The 21,935-nt window shown below is 23.5% G+C and overlaps 9 protein-coding genes and 3 non-coding genes across 12 annotated transcripts; 7 read left to right on the top strand and 5 right to left on the bottom strand.

The window, feature by feature from the left end:
- Positions 1–1,026: 1,026 nt before the first annotated feature.
- On the top strand, positions 1,027–2,238 carry PCHAS_1423900 (drug/metabolite transporter DMT1, putative; the record flags this gene model as incomplete). The annotated part of the gene is made up of 1 exon (XM_728033.2): positions 1,027–2,238. One exon carries the CDS (start codon positions 1,027–1,029, stop codon positions 2,236–2,238), a length of 1,212 nt encoding a protein of 403 aa, XP_733126.2.
- A 664-nt stretch (positions 2,239–2,902) lies between these two features.
- On the bottom strand, positions 2,903–3,250 carry PCHAS_1423800 (conserved protein, unknown function; the record flags this gene model as incomplete). Its single annotated transcript, XM_738207.1, has 1 exon — positions 2,903–3,250. One exon carries the CDS (start codon positions 3,248–3,250, stop codon positions 2,903–2,905), a length of 348 nt encoding a protein of 115 aa, XP_743300.1.
- Positions 3,251–4,234: 984 nt separating this feature from the next.
- On the bottom strand, positions 4,235–6,505 carry PCHAS_1423700 (GTP-binding translation elongation factor, putative; the record flags this gene model as incomplete). The annotated part of the gene is made up of 1 exon (XM_738205.2): positions 4,235–6,505. One exon carries the CDS (start codon positions 6,503–6,505, stop codon positions 4,235–4,237), a length of 2,271 nt encoding a protein of 756 aa, XP_743298.2.
- Positions 6,506–7,475: 970 nt separating this feature from the next.
- Positions 7,476–8,017, top strand: PCHAS_1423600 (ATP synthase subunit epsilon, mitochondrial, putative; the record flags this gene model as incomplete). Its single annotated transcript, XM_736637.1, has 3 exons — positions 7,476–7,540; positions 7,710–7,804; positions 7,965–8,017. The coding sequence occupies 3 exons, from the start codon at positions 7,476–7,478 to the stop codon at positions 8,015–8,017; spliced, it is 213 nt and encodes a 70-aa protein (XP_741730.1).
- A 684-nt stretch (positions 8,018–8,701) lies between these two features.
- Positions 8,702–9,656, top strand: PCHAS_1423500 (secreted ookinete protein, putative; the record flags this gene model as incomplete). Its single annotated transcript, XM_016799637.1, has 3 exons — positions 8,702–9,245; positions 9,414–9,457; positions 9,570–9,656. The coding sequence occupies 3 exons, from the start codon at positions 8,702–8,704 to the stop codon at positions 9,654–9,656; spliced, it is 675 nt and encodes a 224-aa protein (XP_016654901.1).
- Positions 9,657–10,677: 1,021 nt separating this feature from the next.
- PCHAS_1423400 (calcium/calmodulin-dependent protein kinase, putative) lies at positions 10,678–12,634 on the top strand (the record flags this gene model as incomplete). Its single annotated transcript, XM_016799636.1, has 4 exons — positions 10,678–11,856; positions 12,002–12,103; positions 12,291–12,418; positions 12,607–12,634. 4 exons carry the CDS (start codon positions 10,678–10,680, stop codon positions 12,632–12,634), a joined length of 1,437 nt encoding a protein of 478 aa, XP_016654900.1.
- An 851-nt stretch (positions 12,635–13,485) lies between these two features.
- PCHAS_1423300 (conserved Plasmodium protein, unknown function) lies at positions 13,486–17,196 on the top strand (the record flags this gene model as incomplete). The annotated part of the gene is made up of 1 exon (XM_734193.2): positions 13,486–17,196. The coding sequence occupies one exon, from the start codon at positions 13,486–13,488 to the stop codon at positions 17,194–17,196; it is 3,711 nt and encodes a 1,236-aa protein (XP_739286.2).
- A 741-nt stretch (positions 17,197–17,937) lies between these two features.
- Positions 17,938–18,496, top strand: PCHAS_1423200 (C-Myc-binding protein, putative; the record flags this gene model as incomplete). Its single annotated transcript, XM_016799635.1, has 2 exons — positions 17,938–18,109; positions 18,363–18,496. The coding sequence occupies 2 exons, from the start codon at positions 17,938–17,940 to the stop codon at positions 18,494–18,496; spliced, it is 306 nt and encodes a 101-aa protein (XP_016654899.1).
- A 199-nt stretch (positions 18,497–18,695) lies between these two features.
- Positions 18,696–19,640, bottom strand: PCHAS_1423100 (4-nitrophenylphosphatase, putative; the record flags this gene model as incomplete). The annotated part of the gene is made up of 1 exon (XM_016799634.1): positions 18,696–19,640. One exon carries the CDS (start codon positions 19,638–19,640, stop codon positions 18,696–18,698), a length of 945 nt encoding a protein of 314 aa, XP_016654898.1.
- Positions 19,641–19,911: 271 nt separating this feature from the next.
- PCHAS_1423060 lies at positions 19,912–19,993 on the top strand. Its single transcript has one exon. It is a non-coding gene; the product is annotated as a tRNA-Ser (tRNA).
- A 633-nt stretch (positions 19,994–20,626) lies between these two features.
- PCHAS_1423040 lies at positions 20,627–20,706 on the bottom strand. The gene has a single exon. It is a non-coding gene; the product is annotated as a tRNA-Leu (tRNA).
- A 750-nt stretch (positions 20,707–21,456) lies between these two features.
- Positions 21,457–21,528, bottom strand: PCHAS_1423020. Its single transcript has one exon. It is a non-coding gene; the product is annotated as a tRNA-Asn (tRNA).
- Positions 21,529–21,935: the final 407 nt, after the last annotated feature.

Genomic DNA, 21,935 nt, shown 5'->3' with positions numbered 1-21,935 from the left:
AGGCGGAAAAAAAGGAAAAAAAAGTCCAAATATAATAAGGTATAATTAAAATAGTAGAATCTTTAATAGTTTGAGTTTTTTTCACTTGCTTCTTTTTGTTATATTCTTATGTAAAATATAAATTCAAAATAATATAATAGAATAAAATTAAATATATATTACAAAAAAAAAATGTGTTCCTTGGTTTCATAACGCTAATAGATGATCTATTGATTATATAGTATACGCTGTGGTAGTTTAAATAGGCAGCGTTTTATCAATGAAAATAAGAATAATAAACAATTGGGAATATATACCATATTGTATATTTTCTATTTTTTTTTTTTATTCTTTTATGAGAATATTTCAAATTATTATTTTTTTTTTTTACACTTTTTTGAATTAACAAGCTATTTATAAAGGCAAGCAAATGTGCTAGCATGCCAAAAAACCGTATATATATATGTATATTCATATAGCCTATATATTATAAATATTATATAGGCAGAAAAAATTGCTCATCAATATATATACGCGTGCATAGGCCTTATATTGATAAATATAATTTTTTTAAAACATTTTTTTATTGTTTTTAATTTTTTTTTAACAAAATTATTTTTTTTTATAATTTCAGAAAAATAATAATTAGATATAGTTATGTTGCTTTCCCATAATTAATTAAAATATACTAACTTTTTTTGAAATGTTATTTAACTATAATATAAACCTTTAAATGATTATATAAGCAATTAACTTATGAATATACCAATTCAAATGATCATATAAATTTTTATATTTATGAACAGACTACTACTATATAATGTTTATATAGAGAGATTGACAAATAGTATAAATTAAACAAAGATAGCAATAGTAGGACCCATTAATAATACATACAAAGGTACATATTTGTATATATACATTTTGTATGAGTATAAAGATAAAGATATTAAACGGAGAAGTGACAATTTTGGACGTTTAGAAAATTGCCTATATAAATATTAATTAATTTCAAAAATAAAATTATGCCTAATTTGAGTAAATAGAATGAAATATATGAATATAGATTTGTTTTCTAAATGCCATCAAAATGAAGAAGGTGCAAGGGCGGTATTAGTTGTTATTAATTTAATGCTTATGTTTTCTATGTTTTTATATGGCATAAATTATATACTAATGAAATATTATCTTATGATAAATGGATCAGTATATGTTTTTACGACATTAAGAACATTACTTACGTTACCATTTTTGTTTTATATATACTTGTCTAAAAAGTCGGAGCCAAAAAAAAAAAAATTATTACACAATGTTAATGAAATGTATAATGAAAGAATAGGAAATAATTATAATGCAGATATTAATAGCAGTAAAAAAAAAACAAATAATAATATAAAAGTTAGCGATAATAAAAAGGGAAAAACAAATAAAAATTCAAGTAACCAAAAAAACGAAGAAAATAATGAAGTAGTATTAAATTTAGAAAATTCCGATTCTTGTTGTTTTAGTAAAATTACAAACAATGATGAAAAGTTAATACCAAGATCAGCTTATATTCCATTAATTATATTATCAGTAGCAAGTGCCATAAGACAACTTATTGTCATAATTGCTTTACAATATACGGATTCACATAATGCTGCTATTATTCAACCAACTATACCTATATTTACAGCTTTGATGTCTTATTATTTAAGAATAGAAAAACTTAATTTTATGTCATTTTTAGCTATATTATTATCGTTTATTGGTTTAGGTATAACAGTTGAAATTTGGAATTTAAAGTCGTTTGATTTTGGATTTTTATTATTATTAACAGTACCATTTACAAAAGGCTTACAAGTAATATATATAAATGTTGCTGCGAAATATGTAAGCAATGATATAATACAATTTTGTCAAATGGCTATGTTATTAGTAATTTCTTTGCCATATGGTATATTAGGAGAAATGTTTGTTAATAATAATTATAACATTATAAAAGAAATGTATAATTTAACTAGACATCAATTCATATGTATTGTATATTCAGCTATTGCTCTTATATATATTAGTTGGAAAATTCAAATAGTAGCTTTAAATTATTTAACTCCAGTAACTGTTTCGTTATATCAATCCCTTCAACCAGTTTTTACTTTTGTCTTAGCCAGAATATTTTTGAATGAAATAATAAATTATAATAAATATATTGGAACAGTTTTTATCATTATATCCTTGATAATTTATCAGCGCGGTTACGAAACATGTGAAAAAGTATGAAGACTTTCCATGCCACTCTATAGTTATATTCATATGTATAGACGACGGCTCCGATATGCACCCATATTTTTGTGTGTAATATATCTAGCGTTTTTTGCATATCCGCTTGAAAATCGCTATTTTAACATTATATTGTTTGGTCATTTTAAGGTGCCGTATGCAAAAAAAATTAACCTTTATTTTACCATGTTTTATGTTATACTATTATTGTTTTCTGTTTTATTCTATCTATCTATCTATCTATCTATGATTTTTTAATAATTTTTTTTGCATTTTTTTATGATTTTTAAATATTTTTGATTCTTTTGATATAGCCCTATAAAAATGTGCATGATATAATACACATTTCAAAACTTTTCTTGTTTTTTACGTAAATATATAATATACAAATTTTTACATAATGATACTACTCCACAATCGTATTTAAAATGGGTGGTGTAAAATTGTTGGAAAATCCACGATACAATAATAATGCTTGTGCATTAACCTTGTGTGTGTGTTGGGTTTTGTTTGGTTCCATCATGGCCTTTCTTTAAGCTATTAATTTAAGCATGCTATAACAGAAGTGCATAGAGCAACTTTTATTTAACTATAAATCGGGAATGGTGATATGCACTAAATTAAGTTGAAAACACAATTTTATGTAGCTCTATTTTTTGGAATGCTATTTTTCTAAGTTCCATCTCCAACGGACATGCTTTTTGAGTTTGTTAAATCTGGATGGGGGTTGACAATGCAATTTTACTCTCCCAGACATATTAATTTCGCTCATAAACTTTTCAACTATTGAATTCATTTCTTTATAACTTTTATTTTCAAACAAAGGGGAACATAATATTCCATAAAAATGCATATCATGAACATGATGGCCCATTGTATAATCTTGTTTAATATGAAAACATATTGGCTTTAACTTTTCATATATCACTTTTTTTATATTAATTAAGTTTGGGCAATCTGGCGAGGCAAATTTATGGGCATAGCATTTTCTTATCAAATTAAAATTGTACATATTTTTATAATCATATTTTATAAGGGAAAAATTGTTGGAAAAAAGGGGAGGGAGAAAAACATATGGATATACTTATATGACCGTTTTTTTTTTCTTTCTATTTCATTTTTTTCACTTTAATAAGCACAAAAAATAACATATTTTCGTTTTGTTAAATATGATTTGATTTTTTGAAGGTGTTCATACTGTTAAGCTATTTTATTCTTATACCCATGCTTGCAAAATACAAATCATTTTAATATTCTTCAAACTATTTTCACAACCTTTGTGGGCAAAATAGGGTACAAAAAATGATAAGTAATTTTTAATACAATAAAAAGGTATAAAGAATAAATCAAAATGTATTGTAAAAAGGCATGCTATACCAATAACTTTATTCTATCCTTGCTAGTATTATTGTCACACTATACCTTCGATTTTTCTATAAATAAATACATAGATATTTTTACGCTTTTTATAAATTCATATACACATTAAAAATGTTTTTTTTTTAATTTTAAACCTTAAATAGTTTATTCAAATGGTTAATTTAATAATATGGTGATAAATATATGCTCATATTGTATGCTTATGTATTATACATAAAATGGGAATTAAAAAAAAAAAATCAGTGGACCATATGGGAAAGCTAAATTAAGCGGACTTAATTAAGTTATATATTTAAAAGAGTAAATAAAATAGATTATGTAATTTTTGCAAATTCAAAAAATGGTAAGCATATTAAAAAGGGAAATAAAATGAAAAATGAAAACGAATATATATAAAAAACATTTTAGTATAAATCGAAACAAGTGTAATATATATTTACATATAGTAAATGCTTTAGTATAGGACTGAAAGCATACTAAAAAATAGAAAATTTCTCGTTTTTTGTCATAATATTATTGTATATAATTATGTAAGAAGAAAAAAAACATTTTTAATTAGGTGTAATGATAGAATGGGGTGGTGTAACTCCAGTTTGAAGCTGCTTTTTTCTGAGTATTAACAGTTTTTTGCTTTTCTATTTGCAGTTTTTCTTAATTCAGTATTAAGTATTTTTTTTCGCATAACTATTCTTTTAGGAGTAACTTCAATTTCTTCATCATCTTGAATAAAAGATAGAGCATATTCAATAGTGATATTTTTATGATTAATCCTGATTGTTTCTTCATGTCCTTTATTTCTTAAATGCTGTACTGGTTTTACTTTAACTGCATTCATTTCAATATCATTGCTTAAAAAGTGCTCTCCTATAATCATACCTTCATAGGTTGGATAATTTTCACTAACAAATAGATTACCTTTTAATTGGATAGGGTCTAATGAAAAAGCAGTTGTTGTTCCATTAGAGGATGATATAATAACACCATTTCTATCACTTTTATATGAGGGTTGTTTTTTTTTATATTCTTTTAATTCTGAATTAACTATAGATGTACCTTTACTTATATCACGTAAATAGGATCGCATACCAAAAAAATTTTTAGATGGACAAATACATTTTATAAATGTATTATCATTATCATTTATTATATCAATAATATCCGCTTTTCTTGTATTTAATTTTTCAATAACATTTGAACTAATTAATGAAGGTATAGTAATATGAAATTCTTCAATTGGTTCTAACAAATTTCCATTTTCATCATTTTTATATATAACATTTGGTGAAGATATAGTCATTTCATATCCTTCTCTTCTTAATTTTTCAATTAGTATACCTAATTGTAATTCTCCTCGTCCTTTTACTTCATAACTATCTTTTTTTTCCGATTCACTAATTTCAATTGCAACATTTATAGCTGCTTCTTTTTTAAGTCTATTACCAATTGATGATAAAGTTATATGTTTTCCATCTTTTCCAGTTAAAGGGCTAGTATTTTGAGAAATTTTTAAACAGAGTACTGGAGGATCTATAGGTCTAGCTTTTAAACTATCGATTTTTTCGTCAGATAATATAGTATCATTAACAGATGGTACAATACCTTTAGCAATTGATATATTTACAATATCACCAACACTAGCTGAATTTACATTTTCTATTTTCCTTCCTTTCATATAAAATATATTTTTTACAATAGCTGTACCTTTTGTTTTATTATCTTCACTTTTAACAATTATACTATCACCTTTTTTTATACATCCACTATATATTTTTCCAGTAATAATAACACCAACACCTTCTTGATTATCTATAAGACTGACTAGCATACTAAATGGTTCATTCATTATTTGGGCTTGTAGTTGTTTTTTTTTATCAGCTAAATTTGTTTCTTGAGTAGTGAGAGAATTTTTTTGATCAAGCTCGGGGTTTGTAGAATAATATTTTTCGAGCATAGTATTTGATGAACTAATTGGAGAATCAAAATATTCGATAATTTTTTTAAATATAATTAAAACATTATCTTGTTCACATTTATTTTGTTTAGCATCCTCAAAATTATCAGTACACCATCCATTTTTAGCTGATGCATAAAGGATTGGATAATTCATTAATTCATCTGGGGCATTTAATTCTGCAAATAAATCAAATATTTCATTTTCTATTTCTTCTTTCTTTTTAATATTACTTGGTTTATCAAATTTATTCATAATTACTATAATTTTACACTTTGGATTTAAAAGCGATTTTTTCAATACAAATTTGGTTTGATTTTTTGGTCCTTCTACTACATCAACAATTAAACAAACCCCATCAATTAGGTTTAGAACTCTTTCTACTTCTCCTCCAAAATCCGAATGCCCAGGTGTATCAACAATATTAAAAAAATAATCATCATGTTTTATTCTTGTAACTTTTGACATTATAGTTATACCTCTTTCCTTTTCTAAATCATTATGATCCATTACTCGATCATTATTTGTTTCTTCACCTCCTTGTCTTAACAGTTTATCGACAAGTGTTGTTTTTCCATGATCGACATGTGCAATTATAGCTACGTTACGTATTTTTTCTGGATTAATAATATCTATTTTTTTATTTGTAGAAAAAAATAATTTATTATTTATTTCACAAAATGTTTTTTTCTTTTTACTTTGCTTTTTTATCTCATTTTTTGGGTACCCAATATTTCTGTTTCCCGATAAAAAAGTGCAATATGTCCTTACCGTATTTGCACCAGATTTAATTTGACGAACTTTATCACTAACTACAGCGCTTGAGGTGAAAATATTTTTTTGATAAGCTTTTATACTCTCTCTATTGACATTGGCGAGATGGCTAGCAACCCTCTTAGCCGCCAAATTGTTGCAGTCTTTCAAAAAATAATACATATTTATCGTGTTTAAAGTATATATTATTTTCCTTTCGCCTACTGTGTCATTACTTACGTCATCTCAGCATAATAAAGATAGTGAAATAAAAATTATACCCCCTATATAGGAACATATATAAGGTGTATGGCTATGGCTAGCTATCAGATTATCCAAGCATTCGATGAATTTATTAAAACTTCAAATAAAACATAAATTTTAATAGTTATAAATTATGAAATAAATAAATAACATAATATAATTTTTCTCTATATTTTTTTAACCCTATTCATATTTTTATCCATTCATAGTATGTAAATATAATATCCAAAAAAAATTCCTAACTCAGGTACATATTTTTTCCTTGTATAAGAAAGTTATTAATCGTCTCTTTAGTAAAGCATTTTCCAAAAAAATTAATTCGCCCTCAGTGATATGATCTTATGAATGGCCTTATGAATGACCTTATGAATATTTAAAAATAATGCAACGTTATGCATATATACATATGCATATACATATTATAGAATAAAATATATAGGTGTAATTTTCATTTTTATATTTTTCATTTTTTGAGTAATGACATTATTGAATTTTGTTATTACATACTTGTTCATGCCCATGTATATATTTTATGTATGCGTTTTTTCCCCTTATTTTATATGCTCATGTTTTGACAAGCTAAATGATATCGGGCTATAGTATATTCCATGAATTATATATATATATTATTAAGAAAATTTTTTATTTTATGTTTTATATTCCTTTTATTTTAACAGACATAAAATAAAAAAAATTTTAATTTCATACATTTTTAATAATACGCTTATTTAAGTAATATATATAAATATTGTGATAGTTACACATGATTATATAATTCTTTACATAATTTTATATAAAGAGTTTTTATATAAGATTGAAATAAACATAAAACATATTATATACATTTTGGATAATTACTTATTAAAATATATAATTACACTATTTTTAAATGTGGAAAGCAGCGAATGTTTCATATACAAGATATGCTTCGGAGATGGCTCACATTTTAAGAAAGTACAAACAATAAGAAATAAAGGGAAAAAGGAAATGATATTATTGGATTATGTAGGAAAATCTGATATATTATTTATCTTCCCCTATACAATATAAATAATTTATATCTTCCATAATGCTATACATTTTGATACCTTTTATATTTATTTCATTTTTTTTTTATTTTAAGGTGTCTGAAAGACCCATATTCTGATATAGCACTGGAGAGAAGTAAAATGCATTTACGAGAAGTAATATACAAAGATGGCAAGCCGATTAGTCAAGGTATTAAATTAGAAACATATATATAGTGGTGGCAAAAAGAAAAAACAGATTTTAACCGATTTTTTGTTCTCAAATGTGTATATATTTTTGTTAATATGCCCTTCAAAAATATATTCCTTAAAAAGGTATTATATATATTGTTTAAATTTTTTGTTTATAGAATTACATGAAGAATTTGAAAAAGCATTTAAAAATTTAGATCTTAATAAATGATAATATACATAGGATTAAATAACCGATCACAATATAGCGCATACTTTATGCCTTATGCCCTTTCAAAGGGTATGTATAACAATTTTTGTTTTGCATATTTTGTATAGACTTTTCCTTTTATATAACATTGTAAGGCATGAATAAGAATGATACTGATATAGCTGTAAATATAAAGAGATATAGAAATATGCATATTTGAAGTTGCGCACATGCTTTAAGAATTTAAAAACGATTGGCCCATACAATGGATGCATAAATATATGCTAATAATTTGTATATATATAAAATGATGAGTTGTTTTATCATTTATTAATTTATATATTTATATATTTATATTTTTTATGTTCCCTTAATGTTTAAATATATGTAAAACATTAATGATAAATATAAGAAGATTTATAAATATGTACGAATGCATATAATTTTTTTTGTACGTACATAAGCTGCTAACACTTTTTAAATTTCCAACTATATAGACATAATTACAAAAATTTAAAAACGTATAAACTTATAATAAACAAATAATTTAACATATTCTATATTAAGAAAAAATATTCTAAATAATAATCATTATAATTTAGTGTTAAAAAAACCTATTATTACAAAAGTATACAAATCGTATAATTACTATATTATATATACATACATTTTTATGTATATTGTAATGCCATATTTTTTTGAAAAATGCATAAATGGGTTTTACTAATTATTTATTTTGCACTTATAGAAGGTATTTGTGCATATAATAATAAGAATATCGTATCTTCGTTTTTATCCTATATAAATTCAAAAATAAATTATAAAAATGAGGTATCAAAAGTGATAGAAATGGATAATACAGTGGCTTGTCTAGTGAATAATAATATCCAAGGGTATAATGAATGTTTATGTGATTTTAAAAAAATAAAAGAATTTGAAAAAAAATGTTCCTATCATTTAAAAAAAAGTCAAGAAGAAGCAAAAAATTGTTCAGAAGAACATTGTGAAATTTGTTGTAATTTAATTAAACCAAAAAATCAAAATGATTCAATACTAGCTTATGAATTAGTGTGTAAAAAAAAATGCACTAAGTCTAATATAATTTCACCTTTAAATCAAGATGATTATAAATTAGCTTTTACTAAATTATTTGAATTTATCCGTATTTTTTATCCTCCAAATATTTTAAATTATCATCCAATTCAAAATAAGAAATATCCGACCTATACTAACAAAGTCTTAAATACGAGTATAAAAATTAAGACCTTACTAAAAACAAAAATAAATTAAAAAATCATTCTACATATATAATATGCATTTTTTTATTTATTCCCTGTCTAATATCTATGCATATGTCTATATATATGGAAATACACATGCTAACACAATTTTTATTGTTAACCTAATTTTTATGTAGAATATCAACAAATAGCGGATGATCTTAATTTAGAAGCTAATCAGGTAAATCCACAAAATGCTGACCTATTTAATGGATTCATTTTTCAAATATTATTAATTAAAAAAATAAATAATTACACCAATTTTTTAAAATATTTTCTTTCTTATACATTAGATTAATAGAGAGTATGCCAATAATGAAATAACTTCAGGTGGTGATGATAAATCAGAAGATTTGTTTTCTCCATATGATGAAAATTAATTATTATTACTTCTACCATTTCTACCGTTTCTACCGTTTCTACTATTTTATGAAATTTGTTTTTTTCACCCCTTATTGTTCTTAAAATATGCTTTTATTTTTGTCATTATTTTGTCTTATATATTTTTCTTTATTTTGTGTGTAACATTTTGCAATTTATTGTCGTATTAAAATTTGTTTTCGTTTTCGTTTTATATGCATTTACATGATTTGTCATTATTTATTTTACAAGCATAAATTATATTTTCATTTTTTCCATATTTATTTAAAAATATTTTTTTTGGCGTAATAAAAATATATTATTTATATAAAATGTCCTATATCATAATATATGATGTCTCTAATAAAATATACTTAAGAATGTATTAAAAATTGATGGAATATATATAAGTTATTTATATATGTGCACACATAAATGAATATATATAATTCGAAATTGTGCAATTTACAACTATATAGCTGCATTAGAAAAACTATTAAAATATTGTTTTGAAAATATGAAATATAAAATGGTGAAAAAATAATAATATACAATATAAGGGCTTATAAAAGAATAGGAATATTATTTTTTTGTGAAAAATATTTTTAATTTGTATTTTACTTGCTTTAACAAATCACACCACACTTTGGCTTTGCAATATGATCTAAAAGGAAAACGTGAAATACATATGTATAAATAACAAAAGTATGTTCATCAACTTTTGCATATGCATACATATGTGCACAAATTATTGGCGTCCAAAATATTTCACACTTTTAACACTTTTTTTATCAACTATTTGAATAGCAAAATTAAATGAAATTTGTTTATTCGCTTTATCTATATCATCGTTTTTTATTCCCTTGAGGGTTTTCCGTGTTTTATTTTCCATTCCCATTTTGTCATTAATTTTGTCATTAATTTCGTTATTCATTTATGGATTTACTTGCTTATGCATTCTTTATTTTTTTAAATTTATTTTTCCGTTTGAATTTAATATAGAATAAAGCATACACAAGCATGCCTTTGGAAAAAGTTCCGATGTCATTTTTTTCTGACATAATTTGCAACGCAAAATATGAAAATATAGGCAATGAAATTCAATGCTTGAATAATAAAAAACATTATAATAATACTAGATGGTTAAATATATCAGAAATAGGCACATTAAAAATAGTTAAGATACTTTTAAGAGGATTATCAAATACTGTTTGTTTGTGTGAATGGGTAATTGATAATACAGCAACTTCGATTTTGGGAAATTGTTCAAATTGTATAAATATCGATCTATTAAGTCTCAATAAAATATATAAAAAATGCGAAGAAAAAAGTATATCCCCTTTTAAGAATAATTATATTTCAAAAGTTTATAATAGTGAAATTAACCAGGTTAATCCTGAAATTGTTTGTGATCAAAATAAGACCGATAATAACAAGTCTCATGATGTTGATAATGTAGAGAAAGAAACATTATGTAAAGATGAAGACAAGAATACACACTTAAAATGTGGAGTAGTAAAAAAAATTAACCTTTTTATAGATAATAATGATTATAAAAATGAGAAAAGTAGCCAAATTAAAAATAAGAAAGATCGGAGCCTTGATAATATTGACTTACATAAAGAAAATATAATACAACTTGTAGTAAAAATAAAGCAGAAAGAATTATATTCGAAAATAAATGAATATAATAAACTGACAGAAGTAGAAATACATAAAAAATTAAAACATTGCAATATATTAAATATGATATTAAGTGCAGAAGATGAAAAATACATTTGTGTATTTTTAGAATATTCATCAATAGGAGATTTATATTCATTTGTTGGTTTTAATATATTAAAAGAAAGAGAAGTTAAAATAATTGTAAGTCAAATATTATTTGCATTATATTATCTACATATCAAAGGAATAATACATTGTGATTTGAAATTAGAAAACTTATTGTTATTTAATTTTGATGAAGAGTCACTATTATTTGAATCAAATTTATTATCAGACATAAATATATGTCATACTAATCAATTTAAAAAATTAAATACACAAAAATTAGTTCATTCTATTAATGAAAATACAAAAAATGATCCTAATATTAAGGCATTTAAATATATAGTAAAATTATGTGATTTTGGATTATCTGTAAAATGTGAATTTGATAAATTTTATCCGTTCAATGGAATTAGAGGAAGCTACGGATTTATTGCTCCCGAATTATTTCAAGTTCGATTTTTATAAAATCGTAATTTATTTGGCTTGCTCACTTTTATCTTTGTCTATGTTTTGCATCACTGTTAGCACATGTGTACTATGTCTATTCCTTTTTTATGTACCACCTTGAATTCATTTTTGTATTAACAATTTTCAGGAATCCAGTTTTAATAACAAAATTGATATGTGGGCATTAGGAATAATTTCCTTTCTTTTACTGGGAGGGTATAAGCCATTTTATCCGTACTCCCGATTTGAGGTACCAAAAATTGAAGAAAAAAAATTAATACATATTTTTAAGTTGCTATTAATTCTTTATATCACGAAATGCAAAAAATATATGTTTATGTAAAAGCATAATATATGTACGAGTCTAATTTTAGAGCATGTCTAAGCTGAAATATTAACTTAGACTAAAGCACATATTATAATTTTTTTTAAATCAGGAAAAGGTAATATTTCATGAAAGGTATTGGCATAATATATCCCCCGAAGCAAAAAATTTTATTCAATCCCTATTAGAGATTGATCCCTTAAAAAGGATGAATGTAATTGAAGCTATGGACCATCCTTGGTAATATAAAGACAGCACATGCATATGCATGTATATATCTATGAAAAAAATGAATGTTGTTATAAAATTATACTTGCAAGAGCGTATAATTACGTCTTTATATCTTATTTAAATTTGTTTAATTATTTCCATATTTTTATAATATTAATTATACCACTATTTTGTTACACACTTAAATGCTTTGATAGGATAAGGAGTTATTTTATCGACACGTAGATATTATAAGCATATTTTATACAAGCCTATTTATAATTAAATCCGTGTAGGAATAATTATTTCCATTTAAAAATAAGGAAGCATAAAATATGCATATATCACTGTATATATATATATATATATATATATATATATATTTTAATACCCATTTCGATGTATAACAGTTTTATACTTTTACTTTTTTATATTATTACATATCACGTATGTAACTTATATGTATAAAATTTTATAAAGAAAAATAAATATCACCACAAACTGTTAAAAAAATAATATAATATTTAGTGTGGGCAAAAAAATTTGATTTGTTTTTAAAAATTCGTTTTAATCTATGTAACATTTTGAAATATAAATCTCCATTAAATTTTTCGCTTTTCTTTTTACAAAATATTTATATTAACATAATACAAATAAATATTGAAATATGAATAATGTATGTACATCATTAGTAAACTAGGTATATATATCTATACCATAGTTATAGCTATAAAATATCAAAACTCGATTATTCACTTTTTGTAGACATTAATGGTTTAAGGGAATGTATATAAAATAGTGATATGTAAAAGCTAATAAAAATTATGCATATTAAAAAATAAAAAATAGACGGCCTTATATATATAAGAATATATTTTTTATAGCCTGTATTAATCTGTCTTTTGTTTTGTTGCTTGAAATTTTTATATATTTGTCTTATTGTTTAATTATTTTTGTTAAAAAGATGGTAAATTGTTTTAAAATTAAATTGTTATAATATTATTAATTTTTTTAATATTTATTTGTTTTTAGTTTGAAAATTTTCCATATTTTTTAATATGTATTATATATGCATATATATACCTGTTCAGAACTAAATGACATATAACCAGACATCGGTGTTTTTGTTTACCGTTCAAGGAATATTAGCATCTCTGACATGTAGTCTATGTTGCTTTGTATATGCATACTGCTGCAATAACAATAAAAATTTGAATAATAATGATGCAAAATGTGAAAACAAAAATAAAAGAAATATTTCAAAAATAAATCCGGATATTCATGATCTATCTACCTCGAAAAAAATAAAAATTAAAAATAATTATGAAATTGAAAAAAGTAACGAAACCATAATAAGCTCAACAAATGAAGATAAATTATATATGCTAAATAATAGGGTATCTGATATCAACTTATTAAAATATAGTGCTAGTGATATATGTAAGAATAGAGATAATAGTAGTAGAGAGCAAAATTGGGGTGTGAAAAATGGCATAAATAGAAAGGAAGGCAATTCAAGTGAAATTGAAACAGATATATATTATAACAATAATTTATCAAAAAATGAAAAATGGAAAAACAAACAAAACGAGTACAATACTCTATATCCCCACAAACACTCAAATGAAAGTCCATATACAAATTTAGTAAATTTAAAATTAAAAAACATTCCTAATGATTATTTAAATGAAAAAAATACTAGTATAGAAAAGTATAAACATGGTGAACCAAATGATGTAGTTGATAATAGCATATCTATACACAACGAAATGATACGTATTTATCCATACATTTTTGATAAGGGCATACAAAACTTTCCTCCATTCTCTTGTCATGCTAACAACAATCCTTTAATTATAAATGAATATGATCCGTTTTATAGAAACAATCAAATAAGAGAAAATCTAAATTCTGTAAATATGAATGGCATCGCTTCAGATATTTATATGAGGGAAGATATGAAAAAATATTTTAGAAACAATGGGACATTAGGAAATACTGAACCGAATAAAGCTGAAAATATGATTTTAGATATCGGAAAAAAACATAATAATACAATTTTAAGAAGTGAAATATCGTATATAAAAAATAAAGAAGATATAAATGGAATGGAAAGCAAATTAGTAATGCATTATCAAAATGGAATTATTCAAAAAGACAAACTTGTAAAGAATGGGGTTATAAAAAGTTTTAGTAGTACAACCGAAAAATCTATTGAAAGTAATTCCCCTATAACTGAAAAAGATAAAGATCAAATATATTTTAAACATAAAATAAAACAAATTGATAATGTAATTCCTTCTAATAAATTGAAAAAATGTTATGAAGAAAATAATTATCCAGTTTTAACAAAATCGGATGAAAATACAATTTTAAATACTTATAAAAATATGTTTGATAATTTTAACAAAAGTATGTCAAATAATAGACAACTAAATAATATAGAAAAAAATTATGATGAAATTTTATCTACTTATGAAAATGATAAAAATGGGATCAAATATGGAGAAGCAAATATGATTGATAAATGTGAAAACTGCGATTTAGATAAGGCATATCATTTTGATACAACTTATTGCGACACTAATAAAACGGAAGGAATTGAAAATGATTGTTCATTAGGATTGGAAAAAAATTTTATAAAATATAATAAACATCCTAGTAATAGTAAAACAAATATTATTTGTAACTCACATGATGAAAAATATGGGAAGGAAAATAATACAGATCAATTTGAAGGTTTATATGCAAATAAATTTAATATCTATCCCTATTCTCATAGGAATAATAAAAAAGAGGAAGAAGAAAATGAAATAAAATTGATTTATAGAAAAAATAATGCTCATGAATATTTACCAGAATCACCAGATTATGATGATTCAATAGTTAGAAACCGAAACAATATATCAAATGTAGAAAGTTGTAATAGGAATATATCATTTTATATGGATAATGAGGAAGGGAATAATAATATGCATATTAATAAAGAAGACGATTCAAATAGCTTATACTATGATGTGAAAAAAAAGAAACAAAACAAAAATCTAAAATATCGAACAAGACAATTAAATGCTGATAATGGTGATATAAGTATCAATACAAATGATGTTATTGCCGAAAATAAAATAAAAAAAGGAAAAAATAAAGAAAGAAAAAATAAAAATTCACAAAATAAATCCGTTTTAAATAAAAATACAAAACTGTTAAGAAGTAAACATATTTCAAATGATGATACAATTTTGTCCCAAGATGAGAAACAAGTTGATTCTTCAAAATGTGTAAGAAATGTAAATCGTAAAAATATAGAAAAGGTTCATAAAATAAATGATGGTAATACTAGTATTAAAACATGTAACAATGATGAAATAGAGAGAAAAAATACTAAGATATGCCAAAATACGAAATCTGTAAAAATGAGTAAAGATATTGCATCGAACAAAGAATTTAATATACCCAAAAATTCGATTGGTTTTGTAGAAGGAATAAAAAAAAATATTACAAAAAGATGTGAAAATGCTTATGATATTTATTTTTTGACTGATGACAATACTGATTGTCGTACTGAAAATAAAGAAACTTCACACACTTCAAATAAAAAAAAAGAAACAAATCCTATAATCCAAAATGATAAATGCGAACATGGAATGAAGGAAATGAATTGTCGTATTAGAAATACAAAAAATAAAGACCCAATCCCCAAATATATGAACAGACCGAAAACTGAGTATAAGCCAAAAAAAATTAATAGGAACTCAATGAAAAAAATAAACGAAGAAAACGGTGGAGAAACCTATGAAAACAATATAAACACATTTAGCGACATAAATTTATATGATGAAGAAAAAGAAATAAATGAATTTGAAACAAGTATGGATAACAATTATGATAATAACAATACAACTGGTAATAAAAAAAGAATATATAGAAAAAAAAGGAGTATGAAAAATTATGAAAAAACAGATAACTTAAAAAAAGACAAAAAAAAGTTACTATTAGATAAGGAAAAACGAAAGGAAATCAAAAATAAAAACCCCAATAGTTCTTTATGTGATAGTATAAGAGAAAATAGTGTGAAAATAGTAAAAAACAAGAAAGGAAAAAAAGAAAGAGTATTCGAAAAAATAAATAAAAGTAGTACCAACAAAAAGGATGATGTAGATGGAAATAGGAAACTGTCTAAAGTTCAATTTACAAAAATAAAATCCGTTAAAAAAGAAAACATATTATACAAAATGGACGCACTAACATTAATAAATGAAAAACACCAAAAAATTGATGAACATAAATGTGCATCAGGATTCGCTATTTTTTTAATAGAGCACATCCAAAAACGAACAAAAGAAGATAAGGATATTTTTGAAAACTTATTAAAATTTATATTAAAATTAATGGATATTTATAAAATTAAAACAGTAAATTTTATAGAAGCATTTCTAATTTTAGAGACTATAAATTTATCAATTATAAGAGCACACCCAGTTGAAGAATGGATATTAGTAATTTTTCATTTTATTAATGGAAATATAAAAGACCATAATCTAAAATTTATAATTGAATCTCTTAAATTAGATCATTTAGAAATTAGTAATGTAACTGCTTCCTTTTATATGAATAAAAAAAATATTAAGCTTACTGAAAAAAATATGAGCAGAGTTATAACACTACTTTCCCATGTGGTTAGAAGATCTTCGAGGATTAAAATATTTAATGAAACTAATTCTGATGTAAAATCGAAAGAATATAATACAAATGATCAAATATTAGGTTCTTGTTGGCATCCTATGGATTCAGATGAAATGCCTAAATGATTTACGGGCAGCAAAAATAGTGATATGGTGCATGGAAAAAATAAAATAATAATTATATGAAATTTAAATTGGACCATCAAAAAGATTAAATTATATAGAAATAACTATTATATTCATATTATTGGAATAAAATATATATCATTTTTATATATAGTAATAAGCAGTTACATAATGATGAAATCTATATATGTGCATTTATATTTATACACTTATGTGGATCTAATACGAACATAAAGCTGAGAAATGCTTGCTTAGTTTCTGTAATTTTTTTATAAATAATAATTTTATTATTTTATATTTTTGTATAAAGGGATGCATCTTAATAAAAGATTCAAAAAAAACTGTTATGTAAAATTTTTTTGCGTGTCTAATTGTCTAAAAAATAAATTATGCGTATTTTTGTCATATTGTTTTTATAATTTATGTTTGAAATTTTTAAAACATCGTTGGCTTGTCTATCCATTATAGTATATATGCATTTCTGCTTTCTGCAAAAACTTGTGATAAATATAAAAAGAATTTGAATAATTATATGCTTACATAATAATACATAAAAATATAGGTATGCTCAAAATATAGTAATAATAAGAATAAAGAAAAGTTTGACTATTCGAAAATAAAGAAAAAATAATTAGCTATATTAGTAGCGTTTTACATACTTATTTATAAACTGAATAAATAAGTGTATTATTGCGTTTTGTCACCATTTTTGTGCATTTATCCCCCAACTAAAATATAGAAATGCAAACAAATGAAAATAAAGCAAACGAAAAAAATGAATTCATTAGCTATTTAGAGGAACATGATATAATAAGCCATATAAATCGAGTTTTGTTGAAATTGTTTGAGGAAAAGGAAAAACCTACAGATGCTATCGAATATATACGTAAGAATTGGGGCAATACAGATGCAGGTTATTATTAATTTATATTCAGTATTTTACATTTTTTAGTTTATTTTTTCTGTGACATGCCACATGGTAGCTAACTGTTGAGCATGTCCTTTTCTAATTCATATGTTTATTTTCGCTTTGATAATTTTATTAAAATAGTATTAAGAACTTTAATTATAATTTTTGTGTAGAATTATTATTCATTATGGTTAAGTTTGTTTGACATATTCAACATATTTATACATATGTTTTTTTAATGAAAATTAATTTATAGATATTTCGTTAGACGAACTAAAAAAAGAAAATTCATTTCTTAGAGAAGAAAATAAAAACTTAACAAAAAAATTCGAAGAACTAAATAATACATTAAAAAAATTAATTAGTGATAATGAAGCATTAGAAGCTTAAATCATATTATTGGTGAAATAGAGATAGAATTAATGCAAAATAGAAATACAAATTTTTATTAAAATGGAAATGTGCATATGCAATTTCCCTCTTTCTCTATATATATGTGTGCATGTAAAAATGTAGACAATTTTTTTTTGAAATGTGACTAAATACATCAAACATTGAAATATGTATATATATATTTTATGTGCATCATTTATAAAAATTCCTTAATAGAAGTCATAAAATAATCAGGTTTAATATTTAAATTATTATGATTTAAAAAAACATTCGCATCGGTAATTCCAGAAAAAACAAGTATCGATTTCATTTTGCAGTTTTGAGCAAAATATATATCAGTATCTAATCTATCACCTATCATAACAACTTTTGATAAATCAATGTTAAGATTTTTTAACACGGATTCAACCATAAATAAATTTGGCTTTCCTAGCACTTTAGGTTTTTTAAAAGATACTCTTTCAACAGAAGCAACAATTGATCCCGTACCAGCCCATTGCTGGTTTGATGTAAAATTTGCAAGGGGATCTGTGTTAGATACAATAAATTCTGCATCTAAGGTATTTATACAAAGTTGGGCATATTGAATTTTATAATAATTAATACTAAAATCAATTGCAACAACAACACCTCCAATATTATTATCTATTTGTATTTCTCCTTCATCACTTATAACAACTTTTTTATCATTATCTTTATAGCTACCTAACCAATCAAGATCTAAAGCATCTAATTCATCACATATCCCCTTTTCTCCAATTACATAAATTTTTTTTTGTCTCGATTTATATTCTTCTTTGCTATGAAAATATTTAGCAACTGCATAAGATGTGCAAATAATATTTTCGGTTTTAACACAAGTAAATCCTAATTTATGAAATCTTCTTAACAATGTATCTCTCGATTTAGTCGAATTATTTGTAATAAAATAAACTTTTTTATTATCACTAATTAGCTTGTTAACTAATTCTATTGCTCCATTAATAACTGTATCCCCTCTCCATAAAACCCCATCACAATCAAAAAAGAAAACTTCAAAATTTTGATAAAGGTCTTTTGCATTTACCTTGTGTTCGATTTTCCATTCTTTCATAAAACTGTTACAGCTATTTTGGTTAGCCTCAGAAACGATTAATGACATTTTTTCTTTTTTCTTTCCTTTTTCAAAAAATTATAATTTTAAAATAGGATATAAATATGTATTATACTATTTTTTACTCTATATAATTTAATATAAAAAAAAATGGATATTTCATTTATATTAAATACACTTTATTTTTTTTTTAATAAAAAAAATAAAGCCTATAATTTGTATAACGCATAAAATTATTTTCTATATATTTCCGTTATTATTTATATATTTCACAAAAAATATATTGAATAAATAAAAATAATAAAAATTACTCTATTGAGATAACGTGCCCGAGTGGTTAAGGGGTTGGACTGCTAATCCAATGGGTTCTGCCCGCGCAGGTTCGATTCCTGCCGTTGTCGAATTTTTTCATTAGTAATTAAAAAGAATTTATTGCTTAATTTTTTTCATAATTATATAAAAAAATTAATGATAATATATTAAGTATAGTAAGTAAACAAAAGTACTTAGAAATTTCCTGTCATTTAAAAAAAAAAAATTATTTATGCCCTATATAGATATATAATGCTGGGCATATTTTTAGCTATGTAATTACATATGAACTAGCTTAATATATTTACTGCGTAATGATCATGCTAAATAATGTATATTATATGTTGATAAATTTAGCTTGAATGTTGAAGAAACACTTAAAACATAATATTTGGCGTACCCTAAAAATGGTATACTTTTCCGACAAAGCACAAGCATATTCTATATAAAGAGGAACGTCATTAATAACTATATATAAATAACTGCGTGCGTAGTACTAATAATTAATACTATACATATTAAGTATGGTATATACATGCCCTAAATTCAAGCGTATTACATACGAAAGCGGCATATATATGATCCATGGAAATATACTTTTTGAAACCTTATTTATGGAAAAATATAAATGAAAAAATATTGTTATATTTTATAGAAGTATTATATTTATGATACACAATTAAAAAGTTCAAATTTTATTGTTTTTTTATTTAAAAAAAGTTTGACAGAAGTGGGGTTCGAACCCACGCCCTTTCGGACAACGGCCTTAACGTTGCGCCTTAGACCACTCGGCCATTCTGTCATTTTATATTTGCTTGAAAAATTTATTATGAATTAAATTGTTTTCTTACATTTTAAGGGCATTTTACTACTAATCTTTTTATATAATTTTAACATAAAATTTATAAATATAGAATTTTTTAAATTAAAATTTATATTTTATTTTAATAAATTTATGTTGAATTTATTTTCGAAATACTGCAATTATTTATAGGGGTTAAAATAATGATATATGGCTAATAGTTATAATGTTCTAAATATAGCCTTATTAAAAGATGATTTATTATTCATAAAAAAGGGAGCATAGTCAAAACATTTATTAAAATAAATGCGAATTTGATTCAAATTGTAACACAGCCTTTGAGAAATATGTAACTTATGATAACACCCTTTTACTCTTCCCTACAAACATATTACAACAGCAAAACATGGCTGTATAGGTCTCCAATATGCATTCTTTAATAAGTTAGTTCAATGCGCGTATACGCTTGTGAATGTAGATTGCCATTAAATATACAATTTAAAGTCGTATCAAATTGATAGTATATATTATAATAGCGTAATTATATATTGTATAGGATTAAAGCTACCCTTAAATGTATTGAATATTCTATATATAAATTATTGTAACATACTAATATATGTAATATTATAATGATAAAAAGGTCTTAATTTATTATATTTATTTTTTTTATAATAAAAATTATGATAGCCTAGTATAGATTATTTTAAAAAACAAAATGTATAAAAAAAAATTATCATTATATGATAACTCCGAGACCGGGAATTGAACCCGGGTCTTCCGCGTGACAGGCGGAAATACTGGCCACTATACTATCTCGGATACATTAATATCAGTTTTTCAAGCATATATTATTCATTTTTTTTAATGAAAATATATATAAATAATTTATAAAGCATATATTATTATATTTAATATATTATACGCTAATTTATTTCGCGTCATAAATATGTAGAAAGAAAAATTAATCCTATATATTAACTGCGTATATAATAATAATTTATATTTTATTTGCCTTATAATTATTATAGGGTTTTTAGTGATTTATAAATTTTATTTGTTAACAATTTTTACAATTATTATCATCCTCTATAAAATGTTATATATATTTATTTATATAATTTAAATTTTCGAAAAAATATTTTTTTAAATATTTAAAAAAAAGATAGTATATTTAGTTAATACTTTAGTATTACAATATCTTGGAAAAATATATAACAACAATAAGT

The sequence above is a fragment of the Plasmodium chabaudi genome (assembly GCF_900002335.3).
Source record: "Plasmodium chabaudi chabaudi strain AS genome assembly, chromosome: 14".
Lineage (NCBI taxonomy): Eukaryota > Apicomplexa > Aconoidasida > Haemosporida > Plasmodiidae > Plasmodium > Plasmodium chabaudi.
Note: the sequence above shows the minus strand (reverse complement) of the source record. Positions and strands in the feature narration are given on the sequence as shown.